Genomic DNA, 20,026 nt, shown 5'->3' with positions numbered 1-20,026 from the left:
CTCAGTTTTTAAGAGTCTCTTATGCTTTGGCTCTCTCCCACTCTAACCTCTTTTTTTTTTTTCCTTCCCCTCCCCCATGGGTTTCTGTTAAGTTTCTCAGGATCCACATAAGAGTGAAAACATATGATATCTGTCTTTCTCTGTATGGCTTATTTCACTTAGCATCACACTCTCCAGTTCCATCCACGTTGCTACAAAGGGCCATATTTCATTCTTTCTCATTGCCATGTAGTACTCCATTGTGTATATAAACCATTCATCAGTTTATCCATTCATCAGTTGATGGACATTTAGGCTTTTTCCACAATTTGTCTATTGTTGAGAGTGCTGCTATAAACATTGGGGTACAAGTGCCCCTATGCATCAGTACTCCTGTATCCCTTGGGTCAATTCCTAGCAGTGCTACTGCTGGGTCATAGGGTAGGTCTGTTTTTAATTTTTTGAGGAACCTCCACACTGTTTTCCAGAGTGGCTGCACCAGTTTGCATTCCCACCAACAGTGCAAGAGGGTTCCCGTTTCTCCACATCCTCTCCAGCATCTATAGTCTCCTGATTTATTCATTTTGGCCACTCTGACTGGCGTGAGGTGATACCTGAGTGTGGTTTTGATTTGTATTTCCCTAATGAGGAGCGACGTTGAGCATCTTTTCATGTGCCTGTTGTCCATCCAGATGTCTTCTTTAGAGAAGTGTCTATTCATGTTTTCTGCCCATTTCTTCACTGGATTATTTGTTTCTCGGGTGTGGAGTTTGGTGAGCTCTTTATAGATTTTGGATACTAGCTCTTTGTCCGATATGTCATTTGCAAATATCTTTTCCCATTCCGTTGGTTGCCTTTTAGTTTTGTTGACTGTTTCCTTTGCTGTGCAGAAGCTTATCTTCATGAGGTCCCAGTAATTCATTTTTGCTTTTAATTCCCTTGCCTTTGGGGATGTGTCAAGTAAGAAATTGCTACAGCTGAGGTCAGAGAGGTCTTTTCCTGCTTTCTCCTCTAGGGTTTTGATGCTTTCCTGTCTCACATTCAGGTCCTTTATCCATTTTGAGTTTATTTTTGTGAATGGTGTAAGAAAATGGTCTAGTTTCAATCTTCTGCATGTTGCTGTCCAGTTCTCCCAGCACCATTTGTTAAAGAGGCTGTCTTTTTTCCACTGGATATTCTTTCCTGCTTTGTCAAAGATTAGTTGGCCATACTTTTGTGGGTCTAGTTCTGGGGTTTCTATTCTATTCCATTGGTCTATGTGTCTGTTTTTGTGCCAATACCATGCTGTCTTGATGATGACAGCTTTGTAGTAGAGGCTAAAGTCTCGGATTGTGATGCCTCCTGCTTTGGTCTTCTTCTTCAAAATTACTTTGGCTATTCAGGGCCTTTTGTGGTTCCATATGAATTTTAGGATTGCTTGTTCTAGTTTCGAGAAGAATGCTGGTGCAATTTTGATTGGGATTGCATTGAATGTGTAGATAGCTTTGGGTAGTATTGACATTTTGACAATATTTATTCTTCCAACCCATGAGCACAGAATGTTTTTCCATTTCTTTATATCTTCTTCAATTTCCTTCATAAGCTTTCTATAGTTTTCAGCATACAGATCTTTTACATCTTTGGTTAGATTTATTCCTAGGTGTTTTATGCTTCTTGGTGCAATTGTGAATGGGATCAGTTTCTTTATTTGTCTTCTGTTGCTTCATTATTAGTGTATAAGAATGCAACTGATTTCTGTACATTGATTTTGTATCCTGCAACTTTGCTGAGTTCATGTATCAGTTCTAGCAGACTTTTGTTGGAGTCTATCGGATTTTCCATGTATAATATCATGTCATCTGCAAAAAGTGAAAGCTTGACTTCATCTTTGCCAATTTTGATGCCTTTGATTTCCTTTTGTTGTCTGATTGCTGATGCTAGAACTTCCAACACTATGTTAAACAACAGCGGTGAGAGTGGGCATCCCTGTCGTGTTCCTGATCTCAGGGGGAAAGCTCTCAGTTTTTCCCCATTGAGGATGATATTAGCTGTGGGCTTTTCATAAATGGCTTTTATGATGTTTAAGTATGTTCCTTCTATCCCGACTTTCTCGAGGGTTTTTATTAAGAAAGGATGATGAATTTCAGACCAGTGTGTTTTAAAAGATTTGAAAATATTTGCTACTACTGCCTTTGTAATTTATTTCTAGAAATGTATGACATCCACATCAGATACCACACTGAGAGTTATGGGCAAGGATATTTGTCATTATTTACAATATGAAAGAAGTGAAGGCACACATCTGTCTAGGAGATTAATTGAATATATTATGACACATCTGTATGACAATACTATGTCAATTGATAATCTGGTTTAGGGAAATAGTTCTTTTAACTCCTATGATAAGTTATATTTAGGAGTATATTATAATAAAATATATAAACTATATTTAACCAATTTCACTATAAATTATGAGTGACCTAAAAGACTGGTTCCTTGGAAGTGAAATTATGGATAATTTTAATTTTCATATTTTTCAATGTTTTCCAAGTGTTCAACAATGAACTATTTTTTTATATATAAAAGATGTATCTTAAAACTTAAGATATTTTTTATTTATTATCAACTGCATTTTTCTAAGTGATCACTTTTGAAATTATTCAAATAATAAATTGAGTATAACTCAACACCTATCTGTTGGTGTTAAGAACTCAGTAGAGAGGCACTTGGGTGGCTCAGTCAGTTAAGCCTCTGACTCTTGATTTCAGCTCAGGTCATCATCTCACAATTAGTGGGTTCGAGCCCCTTGTTAAACTCTGTGCTGACAGTGCAGAGCCTGTTTGGGATTCTCTGTCTTCCCCTCTCTCTGTCCCTCCCCCTGTGTGTGTGTGTGTGTGTGTGTGTGTGTGTGTGTCTTTCTCTCAAAAAGTAAATAAATAAACATTAAAAGAAAGAACTGTTGGGGTGACTCAGTGGCTCAGTCTGTTGAGCATCTGACTTCGGCTCAGGTCACGATCTCACAGTTTGTTGGATTTGAGCCCTGCATTGAGCTCTTTGCTGATGGCTCAGAGCCTGGAGCCTGCTTTGGACTCTGTGTCTCCCTCTCTCTGCCCCTCCCCCACTCACACTCTGTCCCTCAAAAATGAATAAATGTTAAAAAATTTTTTAAAAGAACTGTTATTTAAGTCCCTTAACATGTAATAGCCTCATTTTATATACAGAGAGCAAATCAACATTTCCCAAATTCCATTACTTTTGCGGATCATGATATCATACACCTACGAACACAATATAGTTGGACAGTTTTTAAAATTCACAGATCTTCAAAAGAGCATTTACCTAGTTTTTAATGAATTGACATTTCAAAATTGTCCATATAACTATCTCTGTCCTCTGGTACTGACTCCAGCACTATAATTACACTTTTTTTAATTTATCAAATCAGAGAATATTTATCATCCTAGACCATACTTTTATGTGTTAAATTTTTCTCAGTTCTCTTTAGTACTCTTAATGTGAAGGAAGAGATTTGGGCCAACAGAAAACATAATACCAAATCCAAAACCACTTAGAATTAGAATTTAATTTCGTGTAAATTGTCTGCCAAAATATGTTCTACTTTATTATTGTAATCTAAACAGTTGTTTAACCCTCAGCTGGATAGCGTAACAAAAGAATTACTAAATTTGGAGCGCCTGGGTGGCTCCATTGGTTAAGCGTCCTACTCTTAATTTCAGTTCAGGTCATGATCTCATGGTTAGTGAGTTCGAGCCCCACATCAAGTTCTGTGCTGACAGTGCAAAGCCTGCTTGGGATTCTCTCTCTCCCTCTCTTTCTCTGCCCCTCCCCTGCCCTCTCTCTCTTTCAAAATAGATAAATAAAACTAAAAAAAAAAAAAAAAAAAGAATTACAAAATTTCCTTCCAAAGCCTGAGATTTGGTGCCCCTAAAAGGCAAAAGAAGTCACAAAATATCTTCACACTAGTACAAATATTAAGAAGATTTGAGAGATATAAATGTTTAAGAAATCTTACTAGTGATATACCCGTGCTCTGAATAACTGAATCACTTTTTTTCATATAGTGATGAGGAGTTTTAAAATTAAAATTAAATTAGAATTTGATAGGAGTCAAAACCCAAAGAAAAGAGGAAGAGACCTCGATGAATATCTAAAAGCCCAGTAAATGTAAGAGACATAGCTCAAATAGTGAAATATTCCCAAAACACCAAGAATTCAGAGAATCCAATTAATATTTGTTGTAAAGTAGCTTCAACTAAGTACATTTGAAAGCTCAGTTATAGACATTTTAACAATAGTGTGTCTCACACTATAGATCTTAGCAAGTAGGTAAGTATGAAATGTAGGATTCATAGATGAGGAAACTTAAGTTAGGAAGGGTTGATTAATGTACCCAATGTCACAGTGATAGAACATGAAAGAGTCTGGATTTCATCCAGATTTAACCACAAAACTCAAACTTTTAACCACTATACTATGCTATTTGCTATACAAGTTCATTTATAGTCTCTTGAGGGACAGTATTACCATGTTCCAGTGAATACAGCACCTGGTATTAAGTAGATATTTAGTAATCTGTGACATACAATTAAATAACAGTGAATATATTTTTATAAAACATGAAGTTTAGATTACTTGGATCCAGTGGTATCTTTGAATAATCTTTATTTTTAGTAAAATGATATTTGTCATTGTCCAATGTTGATACAACTCTACTTATAACCGATTTGTATAATTCTTTAAAATCTGTAACTATGATGTGTAATGTCCAGACATAGTTGTTTGGATAATACAGTGATACTTGACTCTATCAGAGGAATAGGATTTTATAGAGAAATATTAAGAAGCAATTTTTTTATTCACTTCTCCAGACTTGTCAAATTGCGAATCTTGGAGTTAAGAGAAAATCATTTGAAAACTCTACCAAAGTAAGTGACTGTGTCTTTTCTAAATTTTGAATTGTGGTTTTTCAGTAATAGGAAAAAAATGACTATTTTTATTTTGGCTATGCATAGCCATTTTGATTGAGTTTAGTTTTCTAGTTTCTTCTGAGAGCCTGAAATAGTACAGTAAACTATAACACATTCACATTAAGAATGTATACTGCTTTATAAAACTGTGTGATTGCAAGTCAATGTGGGAAGAGCCATCTAAGGTTCTTCTCATAGCTGAACACACACACTAGGAAGTTACTTCATTGCAATTTATGAAACTGACATTTTTATAGCTCAAAACAATCAAAATGTTCAACCTATTCATTTGCTTAATTCTTCAAGTTATTTATGGGTGGTGATAGTTTTCAGTTTTTAAATCAAGAATATGCAAAAATATTTCATAAAAATGATTAAAATTTTTCTAAAGATCCTAAAATGGTTTGGCAGAAATTTTATACATTCTTTCAAAAACTTTCTTTCTACTAGTCTATTTAAAATTTGGTTTATATAAAAGCATAGGATATCTTTATGCAAGAACTAATCCCTTAAATTTTACACAGCATTTAGTTTAATAAAATGCTTCTTTTGTCCTGCCTTGCCATATTTATGTCTAATAATAGAATTTTGTATTTACAGAAAAAAATATTTTTGAAAGTCAAACATTATTTAAAATGGGTAATTTTTTGCACAAATAAATCAATATGGCTTGCATATGTTGCTATTAAATTATAGAAAGTACTGTTGTTGGGGTGCCGGAGTGGCTCAGTCAGTTAAGCATCCGACTTCAGCTCAGGTCATGATCTCATGGCTTGTGGGTTCCAGCCCTGCATCAGGCTCTGCGCTGACAGCTCAGAACCTGGAGCCTGTTTCAGATTCTGTGTCTCCCTCTCTCTCTGCCCCTCCCCCATTCATGCTCTGTCATCTCTCTCCCCAAAATAAATAAACTTTTAAAAAAAGTTAAAAAAAAAAGAAAGTACTATGTTGCTATTATTACCCTCCTGGGGTCTTAGAGAAAAATATTGAATACAATTATTAGTTTTCCAACATATCAGTCAGACTTTGAGATCTTTCCTCTGCTGCACCAAAACTCAATTTTACTTTTTACTTTTTAAATTCTTTCCCTAAGCTAACTAGACTGAATTTCATTGATATTTTTTAACCAATATATCAATATAATACCTACAAGTACATTTTATATATGACACTATGTATGAAAATTCTGTCAATGCAATATAAAAAGTTTCAATAATGATATGATCCCATTTAAAAATATATATACATAGAAATAAAACATCTATTCATTCCTCCATATGTGGAAGACAAGGAGAAAACATGAAAAGGAGGAAATGTCTCTATAGATGGACACCATATGCAATTTTGAGTAGCTTTTATCTAAGCTAATGTATTATTATACATAGGTCTAATGGAGGCACCATGTCCCCGGTTGGGGGCATAAACAAAGATGGGAATATGGGAATGTGGTTGGGAGTGTTACTTGTTTAGCAATAATCTGCTAATGCAAATTGCCAAAGTTTCCATCCCTAATGTCTCCATCCCTAATGCTATAAATGTCTACATTTAAAATAGAGTGGAAATATGGCTCAGTGGAAACCAAACCGTAGTGAAAGAGCAGTTATCCCATTTGTGTAAATGTATACATTTAGGTCAAGGAGAAAATATTAAGTATGTGGATGAAAATCCTTTTTCCAGAAAATCCTTTCTGCTTGCAAATAATGGTGTTGATGTGAAATATAACATAAATCTGACACAGATTGTCAGAGTTTTAAGTATATATTTTTAAATAGACATTTTAAATACAAATTAACATCTGATGTAGCTCTGTTAACTGTTCAGAGTAATGAGTAATGATGCTCATAATTGGTACAGGGGTATTCTTTAGGCTTTGAGAGTATGGCCCACTATCAAACATAATGAAAATTAGTAGGATAACATGGATTTAACTATGTTTGGCATTAAAAAATCTTGTAAACATGCATAGAAATGACACTAAGTCTCCTTGGCAGACCGCTATGCATGTATGCTGTAAAGCTGTTATAGTTTTTACATTTAAAAATCATTTTCAAAGTTATGTCCAGTCTACTGTATTATTTTTTAAGTTATAGACAGAAATCTGAAGATCCAAGGGCATGCATAGAATGTGGTGAGAACTGTAGCTTAGCTTTGGTGTCTATAAAATGAGAATTGCATGAAGTTTTATCTTGAGTAAAAATAAACTTTTTCACTAAGTATTTTATACAATACCTTCTGAGCACCAATGTAGACCTGTAACTAAGAGATATATGAGAGCTTTCTACTGTCCTTTATTTTGTACTTTCAATGAAAATAAAGGAAAAATGTAATTTAGGAAAAGCAATTTTAGTTTTAGAACAGTTACTCCAACAAAAGATAGCTCAAGGATACAAATGAGATGCTAAGTCTTTATTGGGTGCTCAGTGATTTTCTCTTCTTTTAATTTTGTCTTAAAAATCAATCTGTGCAAAATGTAAAAATGTTTAAGAATTAAAATATAATATATATTAAAATGTGTATCCTTTAAGTAAACTAGAATTTGATACATAAGACATTTTGATAGATGCAGATTCTAGGACAAATTATTTGTTACTAAATACAAGTTAGTATTATAAACTTTCTTATGATGTTCCTTTATCATCATTCTTCTAGGAATATGAATAAGTGAGAAAAAAATTTAATTCCTCAGATACACATTTGCTTAAAAATCCCTGAAATAGTAGGTCTTGATTACATGTAATAATTGAGGATGTTGAACATCTGAAAAAAGTAGATAACCAAAAAGAAAACTTTTAAGTTTCATGGTACAATTTTCCTCATAGCAGAAGTATCTTCTTAATTATATGTTTTTGAGGGGAAGTACAACAAAATGAGTTTGCTCTCATTTTGGAGCTTTTGCACCAGCTATTTCTCTATCTAGAACTCTCCCGCAAAACCTTGCATGGCTACATCTTCTTTCTGAGTCACATCTTTCTTCAGATGTTGTCTCCTCAGAGGCTTTCTCTGATTACATCACACAAGATTGTCGTTTCTTAGCCTCTGTGCCATTTCACTATTCTTTTTGATTTTCTTCATACCATTTATGGTTCTCTGAATTATTTTGACTCTGTTTACTTGGAGATGATCTCCTTAGGAGAACGTAAGCTCAGTTCTCTCTTTCTACTGCTGTATTTTCAGTGCCTAAAACAGTGTCTGGTAAATAGTTGGCACTCACTAAAGAAACAAGAATGTTAATACATTGAGTCACGATTAGAAATATCTGTTCTGTGACCTGGACATTTTGTGTCACCTTATTACTTTTCCCCATTGAAAATTATATGAAATATCAAATACTGTAACCAGATGAGTCTCTCAATAGCTGATAGCTGAGGCTTGATTTTTAAACCTACATATAATATAATACGTACATGAACACACACACACACATATGCACACACATGGTCCCTCAGTGGTTTTAAGTTACATATAATAGCTAAGGCATGACAAGGGAAGTAAATAATTTCAAGTCAAGTTAAGGAAATTAATATCTGACAACTAAAGAAATGCCCAAAATACTATAACTTATTTCTTTGCTTCTGTCATTAAAAGATCATACGTTTAGTCAAGAAATGTGTCAGGATAAAAATGAAAGGATAGAACAGTTTTTTAAAATGAAATTTAGCAGTTGTTTCCATGGAAGTAATGTAGCAGCATATAAATAGTGATAATGGTGAGTTATTTATAAATAAAAATTCCCCATATTTGTGAGAATGCCTAAGGGCCCACACACAACACATGTATAACTATTTATAGATGGTGCCAAAACATTATACCTTATCTGGACATTCTCTAAGAAAAAAAGATCCCTTGAATTATAAATATAAATTAAAACCAGAGCTACATTAATGCATTATTAATGATAGACATTATATTATGAAAGTCAAGAAAGACTGAGGGGTATTTCTGATTGAAGAACACTAAAGAGACATTTTAACTATGAGCAGTGATTCTGAATTGATTCTTTTTCTCTAAAAATATTATTCGTACCTGGTAACACTTGCATGGACTCTGAGAATTAGATGGTTGCAATGTAGCAATGTAAATTTCCTAATTTGGATGGTTGTATTTGATTTGGTTGGAGAATGTTCTTGTGTGTAGGAAATATACGCTAAAGTGTGGAATTGATGGGGTACCAGGTTTTCAGTTTACTCTCAAGTAGTTCAGAACAGTTATTTGTAAGGCACTTTGAAACTTTTTAATTTTATGATTGTTTTAATATAAAGTTTTATTTTAAAAACTGTTTTAAAGTATAAAATCTTTGAAAAAAAGAAACAGTATCACTGTGGAGAAAATGATCAGCTTCATTTCTGAAATATGTATGTATATAGAGTATAAGGGGAGAGTTTCATTTACATACTAAAATAGCTATAAAGATGAATATTTTAGGGATTAAGGTTCTACTTATGTGAAATATTTATCTATATCTATACACATCTATATCTAATCTAGATATAGATATGATTTATTATATTCCTACCTGAATGGTAACAAATACTCTATAATTATCACTCAAATTTTTATTCATTTGCAAATACATGTTTTTAGTTTTCATGTCAGTTCATTTTTCTTTTTAAATAAGATTGCTTTATAGGCAGACTTACAAAAATATAATGTACTCATCATGTGTTCTCTTTTAAAACCTCTTTTCTTTTATTATCTATTTTACTACCAGTTATAGTCAGAATAATGAAGAAAAAGTCATAAAATAATATGCAATCTGAACTGGACAGGTGTGACTAAGTCATTTTCTATTCTCATTTCAGGATCCTATTAATGAATTATCTCATTTGGCATTACTGTACAAGTTACTTCAATGAAATACATCAATAGTTTCCTTAGTGCTATTGTAACAAAAAGATTCCATTGTCAGGCACAGCTTACAAGAATAGCTTTTTGATGTTTCTATTAACTCTGTTTTTGTGACTATAATACATAATTGGATACAACGTGTTTTTATAATCATATTACCTTATGCTTTTACCAAGGTATATCAATTTATAAGGCATAATGTTTTGTTAAACACGTTGTACCATCCCATCCTGGGTTATCTTTATTGAAAGCAACAGTATGATTGATATGTTAACTAACCAACTAATCATATTAGTGACCTCTGGTTTCAGAGAGTTGCACTTAGAACTAGGTATTTTCTTTACCTCTGCTCATCTGGTCTTATATTTTAAAATAAAATGAAATAAATGATATTTGTGGCATCCTGTATTTAAAAGCATGCTATAAATGATAATGTATTATAATAATGTGATTATTAGAGTCCCTTCTAACATATCAAACATATACCTTCCAAAGATTAACCAAAGGAAAAGCTGTGAGCTCTCTTGACTTCTGAACTAATTGTACTTCTTTCCAGCTTTATGTTTTTAACATAAAATTAAGACTTAGAATATTATGGTTAATAAGGTTATGTCAAGTCCAGTCAAGAGATTAGGAGAGGGCACAAAAGCCAAGTAAAACTGTGGAAACAAATCATTTTTTTCAGAGAATTTCAATTAATAGCCACTCTGATCCCTTATGAGTAAATTTTCCAAAAGATGAAAACTGCCTTATATACTAGTGAGGTTGAAAGTGCCATGCTTCAGTTTCATAAGAGCTTAAGGCTTAGTCTCTCACAGAACAATTAGCGTGTATTTAGTTCTATTTCACCTGAGAAGTGCCGTGATGTACTTGAATGAGTTTATACTTTGCTGTTAGACAACCCTAGTTTGGTGTTCAAGCCCTTGCTGCTTGGTTATTGATTTACTTAACTTCTCTGAACTTCAGTGTCATCATTTTTTTTTAATTTTTTTTTCAACGTTTATTTATTTTTGGGACAGAGAGAGAGCATGAACGGGGGAGGGGCAGAGAGAGAGGGAGACACAGAATCGGAAACAGGCTCCAGGCTCTGAGCCATCAGCCCAGAGCCTGACGCGGGGCTCGAACTCACGGACCGCGAGATCGTGACCTGGCTGAAGTCTGACGCTTAACCGACTGCGCCACCCAGGCGCCCCAGTGTCATCATTTTTAAAGAATACTCAGTGGTCATTACTTCCATTAAACTGGAAAATACGTTTTAGATAAGAGTTGATGAATTGAATCTTGTGATCATCTAAAACTAGAGAAGTATTTAAACAAAAGTTGTTAAATTCTGGCACTTAGAAAACTCGAGTGTATGTTTAAAAATCGCATGAATCATGTTTTTCATTTTATCTCATAAAAATCTCTTTATTAGAAAGGGAATGGTGTTTTTTTATTATTTACTTTACAACAAAGTCTTAAAAATAATGTGCAATACTAATATGCCATTCTTATTTTTTAAGCAGTGTTGTAATGAGAACTAATATAAATGATTGTCTCCCTTTAATAAAAGTATATAAAAACTTTAACTATCTACTTATCAATTCTGAAAGTCTGTTTTTTTTCCACTTTAAGATTGGCAAATCTTTAAAATTGGGTAAATTGAGGAGCTCCTGGATGGCTCAGTCAGTTAAGCATCCTACTGTCAATTTCAGTTCAGGTCATGATCTCACAGTTCATGAGTTCAAGCTCCACATCAGGCTCTGTGCTGGCCATGCAGTGCCTGCTTGGGATTCTCTCTGTCTCTGTCTTTGCCCTTCCCCTGCTCACACACTCTGTCTTTCTCAAAATAAATAAATAAACTTTATAAATGATAAACTGTAGATTGAACTCAAATTTTAAAAGACATGTTAAAAAATAAAAGCTCTCAACAAGCACCATAAGAAACATATCCACCATTTATGACTTCCTGTACTTTTATAAATCCATTCCCTGCGTATTTGCAAATTCAAGTTATTTAGTGTGAATGATTGCTCTCTTTTATGAATAAATGTAGTCTCTTTACTAAAGATATTTTCTGAACATCATAGACCAAATATTGATCTTGGTCTCAGAGTCTTGGGCCAAAAAAAAATACACAAAGACAGAAAAGACCTAGTTAACAGATCTATTCTTATGTTCTCAGATATTACTTCCGTGGTTGTGAATTGCAAATATGTACCTGAATTCCATTTCTATATTCTAATAGCCAGATCTCAAATGGAATATTCACCAGTATCAAAACTGAAATCATCTTTATCCCTCTCTTCCAACCATCACTCCATAGCAAAACAAAACCAAACCAACCAAAACAAAACAGAAATCCCAGGTTTCTAATTATATATTACCTAATGACAGTACCATCCACCTATTACAGAAATTAGAAATTTCAATCCTCTTTTCCTGTCCTACTGCCCCCAAATCTCCTGGCCATCAACTTATGTCACATGCAAGCACTCTTCCCTTCCTTCTGTCACTGTCTGACTTGAGGTCCTTAACATGACTTGCCTTAACATCCAGTAACTCCTTCTTCCTCTTCTCTCCCCCCATTGTAATTCATCTTCTGTCATTGTCACAGATTCCTTACTAAAACACACCATGACACATGTCCATTTAAAAATCTCATGGGGCGCCTGAGTGGCTCAGTTGGTTAAGCCTCCGACTTCAGCTCAGGTCGTGACCTCATGGTTCATGAGTTTGAGCCCCACGTTGGGCTCTGTGCTGACAGCTCAGAGCCTGGAGCCTACTTTGGATTCTGTGTCTCCCTCTCTCTCTGACCTCCCTGGCTCATCCTCTGTCTCTCTCTCAAAAATAAACATTAAAAAAAATTAGAAGCTCACAATGACTGCTTACAGATCTTAGAAGACAAATCTGTCAAGATCCTTCATAGTTTGGAGTCACCATTTCTAATACCATTACCTCTCAACATTATATCCCACAGGATCTCTCTGCTACATCTAATATATGATGCACCTTTGTATTTACAAGCATTTCTTGGTAACTTCCCTGTTTCTGTCCTAAAAACAACAAATCATCCCTTAATTTTCCCATTACTTACACTGTGAAATTAACCATAGATTCTGCATTCAGTGTAGTAGCTTAGGAAATCTCCTAGATATTTTTCAAGGCAAAGTTTTCACAGGAATTTTGCTCTAATTATAGTTTGACTCAAAAACCTTATAATAAGCTTCAGCTCCATAGTCCAGCTATCAACTAAGCAATGCCAAGCAGTATGCTTTTCCTTCCCAATTACAAATTTTGTAATGGTACATAGTCTCAGCAACAGTGGGCACAGAAGAGATTTGGTGAATTGATTTTCATTAGGGCCCTTTTACAGTATTCTATAAATGCACTTAACTTCTAGTAAGTGCAGGAAAACTGAACTTCAAGAGATACGTTTTTCTCCAGCATTTAAAAAGTTTTCCCTGCCATCCATCTTTTGATTTTTACTTTTAAAAAGGACTAGTATATGAATAAATAACAAACTATAGTTGGTTCAATAAGACCAATAAAACAGATTAAATGTATCTAATTCTATAGATATTTTTGCTTTCTTTATGTTTCCACTCTCCTTTCTACTCAAATCAGGGTTAATTCAGGTGTTTTAATATGCAAAATACATCCTAAAAAAGCTTGATTTTCTGCTGAACAAGAGGAATCTTTCTAAGTTGCTATGTTTTCCAGTTTCTATGACAGATAGTGCCATAGCAATTTTAAAAGTAAAAAGTCAATAACTTTATGACATTACTTTCCTTGAATGTATATTTTGTTTTATTATAGTAGTGTGAGATTTTAGGTGTCCTTTCATGGCTTTTAACAGTTATTATTTCTTCCTTCCCAAATTTCATATTCCATTATGTTTAGTTTTATATTATTTATCCTCAAAAAGATCCCAAACCTATTCCTAACTGCATTGTCTTTCCATCCATTTATTCTTTATATTTAAACTTTATTCAATATGTTAAAAAGACCTATGTTAAAAACTGAGAACAAACTGAGGGTTGATGGGGGGTGGGAGGGAGGGGCGGGTGGGTGATGGGTATTGAGGAGGGCACCTTTTGGGATGAGCACTGGGTGTTGTATGGAAACCAATTTGTCAATAAACTTCATATAAAAAAAAAAAAAAGACCTATGTTAACATTTAGCATATAATAGCAATCTTTTCTAGATATAAACTCTAATTTTATAAGAATTGAAATAAAATAAATCATATTGAAATGATATGACTTATCAAGCATTAACTATTCAGATTTATATTTGCTCTAAAAACATGGGATAGAAAATATTATGCTACATGAATTAAAAGGTAAGAATAATACATTTTCTACTAAGAAATATTCAGTGGCAATTTAGATAAATGAATTACTTTTGTGTTTTAATTACATTAAAATGCTATGAAGGCTATTGATTCTTCTGATTATATTGAAGCATTTCTAAATTAAACAAATTTCTAAAAGTAAAAAGTTTATTTTGATGAAATGTTTCATGAAATTTCCAGAAGCAAAAGAAAAAGCATTTCTTATGCTAAATAGAATTATAAAGAGTATCTCTTTAATTATTACATCCAACTAAATGGATATACATTTTGAAATACATACCTAATTTTTATAAAAGAAAGATCTCATACCTGAAGGCACTATTTAAGAGAGAATATATAATTTAAAAACTTTTGTTTTCCATAGCTTGTACAGTAACATGCAAACTACTAAATATAGCATTCAAGGCCCTTCACAGTTTGACTCCTACCTTCCCTCCAACCACCTCTCACTGAATTCTCTAAATATGACTTACAGGTTTGTGTCTCTGCACATTTACTGATACATTCTCACTTCATATAATAAACAAGTCAGTTTAAAAATAATTTTAATTATTTGAAGTTATTTAATTAAAAAGTTATTAAAAGTTTAATTAAAAGTTATTTAATTATTTAATGTTACATGTGTCAGACCCAATCCAGGTGCTAGAGGATATGACAATGAGTAATAGAGACAATGAACGGTAGATTCTCTCTTCTTCAATGACTTTCAAGTCTGATGGAGGGAGACAGACAATAAACACAAATAAATAAGAAATTGCTTTAAAGAAAATGGGATGATATTATAGAAAGTGGGTTTTTTTGGTTTTTATATTTAATTGGTGGGTTGCTGCTTTTGGAGTTTTTTGTTTGGTTTTATTTTGTTTGTTTATGGAGTAGGATGGTCAGGGAGACCTTTGTAAAAAGGTGGCATTTGCATTTAGATTTGAATATTGAAAATGATTTGAGGGGCGCCTGGGTGGCGCAGTTGGTTAAGCGTCCGACTTCAGCCAGGTGACGATCCCGTGGTCCGGGAGTCCGAGCCCCGCGTCAGGCTCTGGGCTGATGGCTAGGAGCCTGGAGCCTGTTTCCGATTCTGTGTCTCCCTCTCTCTCTGCCCCTCCCCCGTTCGTGCTCTGTCTCTCTCTGTCCCAAAAATAAATAAAAACGTTGAAAGAAAAAAAAAAATTTTAAAAAGAAAATGATTTGAAATTCTAGAAGAAAATCAAAAACAACAACAAAAACCATTAGATGTAAAAGCACTTGTGATGGGGGTAAGCCCAGTATCTCAGGAATAAAAAGTCCAGTGTAGCTGGATCTTAGTGAGCATAGAGTGAAGGAGTATGAGATGTGATTAGAGATCAGGTGGGGTAAAATTATGAAGTGCCTTGTAGGCCATGATTGAAAATTAGGATTATATTCTGATTGTAATTGAAAGACATTTGAGGATTTGAGCAAAGAAGACATATGATTTGATCGAAGCTTTACAAAGATCAGTATGGCACTTCTACAGAGAAGGGGTTTTATGTGGACAAAATGAAAGAACACTACTTAGGAGATGATTGCAATAGTAATGACAAGAAATGATGATGGCTTTGTCTAGGATTGTATTTTTGTAAATGTTGAGTGGTCAGATTTAGGATCCATTTGGAGGAAGAGCCTTGTGGATGGAAAGAATTCGTGATGACAGCCAAAGATAGGAATCAAATACTTTCTCCAAAATTGGGTTTGACTAGCAAGATGGAAAGTGGCAAAATTTTCTCACATAGAGAAAATTTGAAGAGGAGTAGATGAACATAATCAGAGATTTGATGCTGGCAGTGGAAAGTTTGAGATCCCTATTAGACAGTCAAGTGTACATAACTCATATGCTCAGGAAGATAGAGATCAATTTTTAAGAGTCTTCACTGAATGATGATATTTAGAATTCAGATACTGGTTGAAGTAATCAAGGGAGAGAATATGGAAAAGAGACAAGAACACAGAATTGAACCTGGAACACTTTAACATTTACAGATTAAGTATGGAAGGTGACTCTGTGAAAGAACCAGAGTGAGCAACAAAGAGTTAAGAAGGAAACCAAATGCGAGAAGTACCACAGAAGTCTAGAAAAAGAGGAAGAAAGGAGTCAGTTGTATCAATTCCACTTAGAAGTCAAGTAAAATTGGAATAGAAAACTGAGCATTGGCATTAGCAAGAAATAGTTCATTAATAAGAGCTATTTCAGTAATGCATTATGTGCAGCCTCGTTGGAGTGGTTGAGGAGAGAATAGGGATTAGAAAAAGGAGATGCAAGTTCAGACAATTCTTTCAAGAAATTTAGTTGCAGAATGGAAGAGTGAAAAGCCAGCAGAAACTGGATGGAGATATGGTGTCCGGGAAATGATTTTTACAATGGATAATTTCAAAACATATTTGCAAGCTAATGGGAATGATCTAGTAGAAACAGAGAAAATAAAAATGCAGGAAGAAGAGAAATAATTATAAGACCAGATGCTTGAGGAGGTGAGAGAATGGGGTGCAAAGCACAAGTGAGAGAAGTGGCTATAGAAGCAAAAAATTCTTCTAACATGGAAACATAAGGGTCTTAAAGAAAATGGATATAAACATAGATTGCTGGCTTGAGGGTGGAAAAATAAGAACATTCTCAATTAATTGCTTTGGTTTTCTCTATGAAGTATGAGGAAAAATCATTGACTGAGAGTAAATAAGAAATGTTGGATTGGAGATATGAAAAAGTGTGAAAGAGTATAAGTTGTCTTATAGAAGGGGAAGTGAATATACAAGGGTGCTGTCATAGTATCATCTGGTAGTGCTGACTGTCCAGTTGAAATTTAAGGTTATATATTTAAAGGGAATCCATTCAGCAAAGTTGAGACCTCTTCTTCAGAAAGTCAGATACTTTGCTGTAGGCCCAGCAGAAAACAGCTGGCTTGGTTTTGCCAGGCATTCCCAGTGGAGGGAGCTCAGGCTGTGTACAGGAGAGTGCCTGGGATCAGGGACTATCGAATCTCAGTTATACAATGGAGGTAATTGAAGATATGAAACAGTCAGGGAAGAATGTCTATTTGTTCTTCTCTCTTTTTTGCTATACAATCAAAATTAATCTTTAAAATATAATTCTATACCACTTTCTCTACAAAAGTGTCTCTAGACACTTAAGGCACAAGTAATTATTCCTTACTCTTTGCTACCGTAGCATTGTGTGCATTCCTCTCTGATAGCCTTTATCACATTATATTGGATTTGTTGTCTAAGAGTATTTCCCAAGACTGTAAATTTTTAATGAGAAGGACAATGTCTTATTTGTTATCTTTATATTCACAACAATGTGGGGCATAAGAAAAGTTTTCAATGAGCATTTGCTGCATAAAGGCAGGCAGTGCGGTATAGAAAGAAGGGCTTCAGTGCCTAGAACAATGCCAGGCACATGGTGGGTACCTGGTGGGTATCTGATTGATTGTAAGGATCAGAAATGAGTAGAAAGTTAAAGTCTTGATATTTTCTCATTAAATAATCTGTCCACTGCAGCTGGTTCTTGACTATTTAAAACTTAACTCAAGCATAATGCACATTGTTTTTCTTTTTTTCTTATTATAATTGCATGCTTTTTGGTCATTCCATTTAATCTTAGCCTGAAATAGAGTGCATTACAGATGTCAAATTAGTATTGCTGTCTTTAATTTTTTTTTTTAATGTTGACAATATAAAGGCATGTCTTAAACTGACACTATTAGTTATACATGGACTTTACTTTCTTGGATTAATTTAATATGTTAATTGTTTCAATTGAAAAAATAAATATCAACTCTGTACATATTCTTTGTTTATATATTATATGCACTATATATATTGCATTATATTTCCATATAAGAATATTTATTATAATACTTTTTCATGGAATGAATTTCCATAGAATTATGTAAAATGGAAATGTGTTCTAAAGAAAGAAATAATGAAGGCACAGTGTATTGTGAGGCAATATGGCCTCTTCTAGACTGTCAAATGTTGTTGCCAGGGAAGCAAACCATTTAAAACACTTTGTATCTGAATATCCAAAATGCAGTTATAATTTGCTATAGACATATTTTACCAAAGTTTCTGTGGCTTCCTAAATGAAATGTTTACAAAGTCTTCCAATCATCCACCAGACCAAACTGTGACTGCTGCCCATCTCCGTGATGAGACTGCTATCATGAAAAACAATAAAGCGAACAAAAACCGCTAATAGATGAAACACAGTGTGTTCCATTGTTGTACTGAAGGAACCATTATTTGGTGGTTTGTGAACCACCTAACATTGTAAAATAAGCCATGTTTTAATGGCATTGTGTTCTACTTGAGTTATTAAGAAATTAGCACCTTTTATTTTTTCATTTAGATGTAATTCCTGATACAAAATTTTGTGCTTAAAATAAGTATTTGAATTGTTATAAGAAGTGTGCTGAAAGAGTCTAATCCAAGATGAAGGCAGAACTAAAACTCAGCAAATAGTGGAAGAAAGTAGATGAGAAATATAAACTCAGTTGATTTGGGCAGTGTATGGCTGTTACCGTTTACAATAACAATAAGAAAACTGAAATTCTTGCTTCAATTGTAATTCAGTAATTTACATAATCTTTTGTATATTCCTTATCAAATATAGTGACTAACATCCAATATTAGTTCACAAGTAAAGTTTACTCCCTTATAAAATCTAGCAGACCTTCCATTTTTAAGGTTATGGATAGATGATACAAAATTCCATCAAATAAACTGATTATGTTTGATATTCCTATTATACCTGCAAAATAAGTATTAAATAAGTAAGTCAACATAGTTTTAACTCTAGCCTGTTTATAAGTTGAGACTTTGAGTATAACTGTAACATAATTTTAGCCTGTTTGTAAACTGAGATCTTGGATACAATTGTAACAAGGATAATTAAGTTCCCTAAGTTACTTCCATTGTTTGTTACTTTTTTCCATCTTTATCTTAAAATAGAAATACACACTTTATTTTTCACTGTGATTACTAGACAAGGAAGAGAAAACAGGAATATGAATTTTCTGGTATATCATAGAGTATTTTTAACCATCATATTTAGGATGACCTGATATAATGGGAATCCAGAAATTCTTAGTAATTTCACACAGAATATAGTTATTTCTTGACAACTATGCAATAAAAAATAAATATTGCTTTGAAAAAAAAAACAACAACAGTAGTTAGATGAGTTGTTCCAACAGTGTAATAGTAAATTTAAAAATCTTTTAAAATTCAAAGCAAATTTCCAAAGGACACCAGTATTTTAAAATATAAAAAATTCTATTGATAATATATATTTTTAAGTTTACAAAATAAAATCTGGATTCTTTTTCCTTAACTCAACCTGCATCGGGAGCAGGAAAAGCACAATGGCCAAGTGGAAGGGACTTAAACTTTAAAGTGGGCAAACATGATTTCAAATCTCTTTTACCACTTAGTATCTGTGTCCCTTAGCGTGAACAATTTAGCCTCTTCACACTTCAGTTTCCTATGTGTATTATGAATTTAGGCATAATAGATAATATAGTATGTATATTATACCCAGTAGTGTTTGCACATAGTTGATGCATGATAAATGAAAGTGTGTCTTAAGCTTCAGAAGGAGGGAACAAAGAAGAAGCCCTGAGAAACTTCTCACAAAGAATCAGATATTGCAATAGTCTTTGCTCAAGATAAAAAGAAATTCAGAAAGAAGAGGACCATACCCATAGACTACACCAGTATTACCATGCCAAATCACTCCTGGTGTTCTCTTTTTCCTTTTCCCTTTCATCCTTTGAGTTGGAAACTTTGACAGGGCCTCTGGATTCCAAGTTTACCAATTCTGCCAATTCTGCCCCTGCTTTATACCTCACAGAGTGGCAGTTACACAGCAGGGGCCAGGTAACAACTGCTCAGG

The 20,026-nt window shown here is 33.7% G+C and overlaps 1 protein-coding gene across 2 annotated transcripts in view; it reads left to right on the top strand.

Annotated features, from left to right (window-relative positions):
* LRRC7 (leucine rich repeat containing 7) overlaps positions 1–20,026 on the top strand; it is a 448,351-nt gene that overhangs the window by 172,645 nt on the left and 255,680 nt on the right. For both annotated transcript variants that reach the window (XM_047084407.1, XM_047084406.1), the window contains exon 6: positions 4,848–4,904. In XM_047084407.1, the coding sequence (XP_046940363.1) occupies positions 4,848–4,904 (57 nt within the window). The remainder of the gene's footprint in view (positions 1–4,847; positions 4,905–20,026) is intronic.

The sequence above is a fragment of the Lynx rufus genome, unplaced genomic scaffold (genome assembly GCF_022079265.1).
Source record: "Lynx rufus isolate CCGP_SWC_20201006 ecotype Redwood Valley unplaced genomic scaffold, mLynRuf1.p SCAF_2, whole genome shotgun sequence".
NCBI lineage: Eukaryota > Metazoa > Chordata > Mammalia > Carnivora > Felidae > Lynx > Lynx rufus.
Note: the sequence above shows the minus strand (reverse complement) of the source record. Positions and strands in the feature narration are given on the sequence as shown.